Here is a 4,642-nt window from a genome sequence, read left to right as displayed (position 1 = left end):
AGACTATTGCAACTCCTTTATGATTACATCTATATGTCTACATGTTTGTCTCTCTGTATGTAAAATGACTCATATTGTCATTTCCTCCCTGTACCCCAGGTATCCCCATCTCTAAGAGGAAAAAATTGCAGTAGAGAGCTTCTAAGATGATTAAACAGGAAAGCGCCCAAGAGTTTGTGAGTTAAAACTGAATAAAACTTATGGAATCAGACCTAGAAATACAGGGTTGAGGGGTAACAGGGTCCCGGCCTTAGCACTCTCAATTCCCAGAGTCCCCACCCATGCCAGAAGAACACGTAGCAGTGGGGTCTGATGACACCCTGGCCCACAGTGGTCTGCAGCATGGGCACATTGTATACACACTGACTTTTTAGGTATCTTGGTCGTCAGGACCAGGGTACGTATCCTGAAATGCCCACTGTTCTTTATTCTTTCATTTCACTGAAGGAGCAGTAGCTGGGCCCCAGGCCTCGCACAGTGCAGTCAGTGCTGTCGCTGTCACACTTGCCACAGTGACATTCAGTGGCCACTGGGTATGTATACAGGGAGTCTGCATGGTGAGCACAGCCAGGCACTCTTACTGTCTCATACACCAGCTCCTTGAAGGTACATGTCTTCTGGGTGTTGGGCCGGGCTGGGTCCTTATATACCAAGTCCTGAAGAGTTTAAGAAGGGAAGAGTTAAGTTACAGCATTCTTGAAGTTTCTGTTTAGCTTTGTCAAAATGAGACAGGGATTCAATACTGCTTGCTCTAACATTTACCTATTCAAACCCACTTACAGAATTTCTAACCAAGGAAACATAACCTCACAAACTACCTATATGTCATGTGACATTTCCTGATTATTCTGGAAATCTTTTGGAAAATACATCTTTCCTTCTCCTACTCTCCACAGCTATATAAAAATATTAATTATATCTCAAACTCTAAAGGGAATTTGAATATGAAAAAGTGAATAGGGAAATATGGCTTAGAATTTTGAGTTGACTTCTTGTACTTATTCAATACCCAGCCATGGTATTTTCAGTTTCCTCATACGCATGTGAAAACTGGACAATGAATAAGGAAGACCAAAGAAGAATTGATGCCTTTGAGTTATGATGTTGGTGAAGAATATTGAATATATCATAGAATGCCAGAAGAACAAACAAATTTGTCTCAGAACTGCAGTAAGAATACTCCTTAGTAGTGAGAATAGGGAGACTGCATCTCATGTACTTTGGGCACGTTATCAGGAGGGACCAGTCTCCGAAGAAGGACATCATGCTTGGTAAAGTAGAGGGTCAGTGAAAAAGAGGAAGACACTCAATGAGATGGATTGACCCAGTGGCTGCAGCAATGGGCTCAAACACAGCAACGATTGTGAGGATGGTGCAGGACCAGGCAGTGTTTTGTTCTGTTGTATATGGTGTCTCTATGAGTCAGAACCGATTCGACAGCACATAAAAACAACAACAACACTTACTCAAAAGCTCTATTAATGACAATTTAAACCATATGATAATAAAGATTTTTTCATGATACTGGAATTTAATTTCTCTGAAAAATTATTTCCAAATAAATTGCCCTGTGTATTTATAAAAAATAAAAAAAGATGTTATACAAAATGTTAACGCTTAGCTTACAAAGTTTGTGAATGTTCACATTACTCAGATTTTGAATATTCCATTACCTTGTAAACATTTTTTTCCTCTTAAATGCTGTATATTTTGTAGGGCTCTTGATTTAAAGGAAACCCTGGTGGCATTTTAATATCGTGCTATACTGCCTATAGAAGACCCTGTGGCATAGTGGTTAAGTGCTACGGCTGCTAAACAGAAAGGTCAGCAGTTCAAATCCACCAGGTGCTCCTCAGAAACTCTATAGGGCAGTTCTACTCTGTCTGATAGGGTCGCTATGAGTCAGAATTGACTCGACGGCAACGGGTTTGGTTTGATTTTTGTTTTTTGATTTAAAAAGGTATAGCATAGTTGACATATAAGAAGTTTTAATCCAGGCAGAAAATGTTCATTACAACAATTTCTAGTGAAAAAATTATTTACACTGAGGAAAGAAATTGGGACTGGTGGCTTAATTTATTTAAATGTCATTCTTCCAAGTCTATATCCAAACATGGTACATTGTACTGTACAATAACTTGAGTTTGATTAATCAAACTATTAATATAGATACATAAATTTTATAAAGTATATTTCATTAAAAAGTGCTATTTTCAATTTCAGTTTATAGAGTGAAATTCTGCATAGATAACCAGGTGCTACAGAAAAAAAAAAGGGGGGATTATCTATTTACTTGGATTAATGAAAAAAAGCTATGAGAATAGAGACGTGTGGTTTTATGCCTCTGCACCTTGGTTTTCTCAACAGCATAAAGTAAGGGTTAGGTTTGTTGATTCATTTTTTCTTCTAATAGCTTATGAGGATTGATTTGTGTTCTCTAACATCTTATTGGCATTTGTACTCATGTGGAGCAAAAAGACAATTTTTATAACTTGGCTGTTTGAGTTTTTATGTGGCTTGGGAACATTTGAAACATGTCTGTACTACAAAAATATGGCCTTAGTTACAGCAATTGTCTTTTTGAGACTATTGTAGCTCCTTTACGATTAAATATATGTGTATGTTTATATATTTAGCTCTATATGTAAAACCTAGTGTCATGAATGATTTCCCCCCAAAATGTGTGTAAATCCTGCCTCTATGATGTTAATGAGGGAGGATGGGCTGCAGTTGGGTTAGTGAGGCAGGACTTAATCTACAAGACTGGCTTGTGCCTTGAGACAGTCTCTTGAGATATAAAAGAGAGAAGTGACCAGAGAGAGAAGGGGGCCCCATACTACCAAGAAAGCAGCACCGGAGCAGAGCATGTCCTTTGGACCCAGAGTCCCTACATGGAGAAGTTCCTAGTCTTAAAACAAAAGTCTTAGGGAAGATTAATGAGAAGGCTGATAGAGAGAGAAAAACTTCCCCTGGAGCTGACACCCTGAATTTGGACTTTTAGCCTACTTTACTGTGAAGAAATAAACTTCTCTTAAGCCATCCACTTGCGATATTTCTATTACAGTGGCACTAGATGACTAAGACAACTAGTATGCTTTTTTTTTTTTTTAATTCAGAGCTGGTGTATTACTGAATTGATCATTCATATCCACCTTAGGCTGTCCTAAGTTTACTCAAATCAAATGTAAGCCAAACATCTATATGATATCATGGTAATTAATCCTAATCACAACTCAGTGTTGGCTAAGGGACTCAGGGCTGTTATTTGAGAGAAACAAAATATTGATAAAGTGACATTAATTGAAGCTTGTCTTGTACTGACACTCAACATTCTCACTTTCAGCAAAACAAAGTTCTTACCCGAGTGTAGCAGTAGCCTGCACACCAAGTGGTATTGATGCTTATGCAGAAGTGGCACTCCTCTTTCTCCACTGCGATGGTGACATTGGTCAACTCACAGCTACTGCAGCACATTGCTTTCCAGCAACAGAAAAGGAAGTAAAACTGGATTGACTTCATCCTGGGCTAGGAGACAAACAATGAGGCACATTAGAAACCATGAAACGAGAGAATTATAATAGCTCTGTAAGTTGACCAAACCAAAAAGAGTTGGTCTACCCATCCTCCGCCATCGCATTTTGCTTCAGCGAGTTTTTTTCTGCCTTTTTTCTTTTCTTTACATCTTTACTTTTCTTCCTCCTCTTCCTTCTTCTTTGTTTTGTCAAAGTAGAAACACATTATAACTCAAAACTCCAATATAATGCTTAGGAGAGAATAGTATGTAAAGATTAAGTATTACTGGTGTTTTAAACTGATTATTCTGAAGCAAGTAGTTGTGATCATTAGAGGTGCCCTTCAAAAAAAAAGTGCCCCCTTGTTATTGCATTTAAAGATGATTTTTCATTAAAAAAGAAACAGATAATTCAATAGTAGAAATTTACTTTTTCATTTTTAGCATCTCATAAATATTGGTATTTACTTTTGCCTACCTTTCTTTAAAAATAGACTATTTCAGAGGTCAGGTGAACTTGTCTATAGAGTCAATTGCTTGCTAACAGTGATTACAATGTATTATTACCCATATTTAAGAAGCCAGATTGATAAGCATAATTTCCTATACAATAGTAGTGAAAAGCTATAGATTTGTTCTCTAGGTCCTAAAAAATGTATAATTTCAAAAGTAACCGTCACGGCTTGATAACTATAAATACTGAGACTCACCTGTCTTTGGCTGCCTTGCCTGGGGAAAGCTGTAGACTGCGTCAAGCCTCAAGCTGCCCTTTTATACAAAATCATGTGTAACTAACACCTTGTGGATTTGTTGGGGATTAGTGTGACCAATGCTGGCCTGAAGCTGGCTGTAAGTAAATCGCTGTTTAGCTAGACAGGGAGATCAAGATTTCCTGAAGTAGTCTAAACGCAGAAGATCAGGAACAATGTTACCTGAGATGATGATTTTGTACAAATTAAATTTGATGTAGTAGCACACCCACTCCTTTACCTTGTCAAATTAAATGTGACTCTGAGTTTTTCTTTTCTGTCTTTAACTCAGGGAACTCAATCCTTTCCAAGTATTGCTTTGTCTCTGTTAAGAAGGTGCCTCAAATAGATATGGCTAATAAATTGCTCCAAAAGTAGATTG

The 4,642-nt window shown here is 37.7% G+C and overlaps 1 protein-coding gene across 1 annotated transcript; it reads right to left on the bottom strand.

Annotated features, from left to right (window-relative positions):
* Nucleotides 1-425: 425 nt before the first annotated feature.
* FSHB (follicle stimulating hormone subunit beta) lies at nt 426-3,519 on the bottom strand. Its single transcript, XM_049890791.1, has 2 exons — nt 3,361-3,519; nt 426-656 (listed from the first exon to the last, which is right to left on the bottom strand). Exons 1-2 carry the CDS (start codon nt 3,517-3,519, stop codon nt 426-428), a joined length of 390 nt encoding a protein of 129 aa, XP_049746748.1.
* Nucleotides 3,520-4,642: the final 1,123 nt, after the last annotated feature.

Source organism: Elephas maximus, chromosome 7, assembly GCF_024166365.1.
Source record: "Elephas maximus indicus isolate mEleMax1 chromosome 7, mEleMax1 primary haplotype, whole genome shotgun sequence".
Lineage (NCBI taxonomy): Eukaryota > Metazoa > Chordata > Mammalia > Proboscidea > Elephantidae > Elephas > Elephas maximus.
This window is presented reverse-complemented; position numbering and strand designations above follow the sequence as displayed.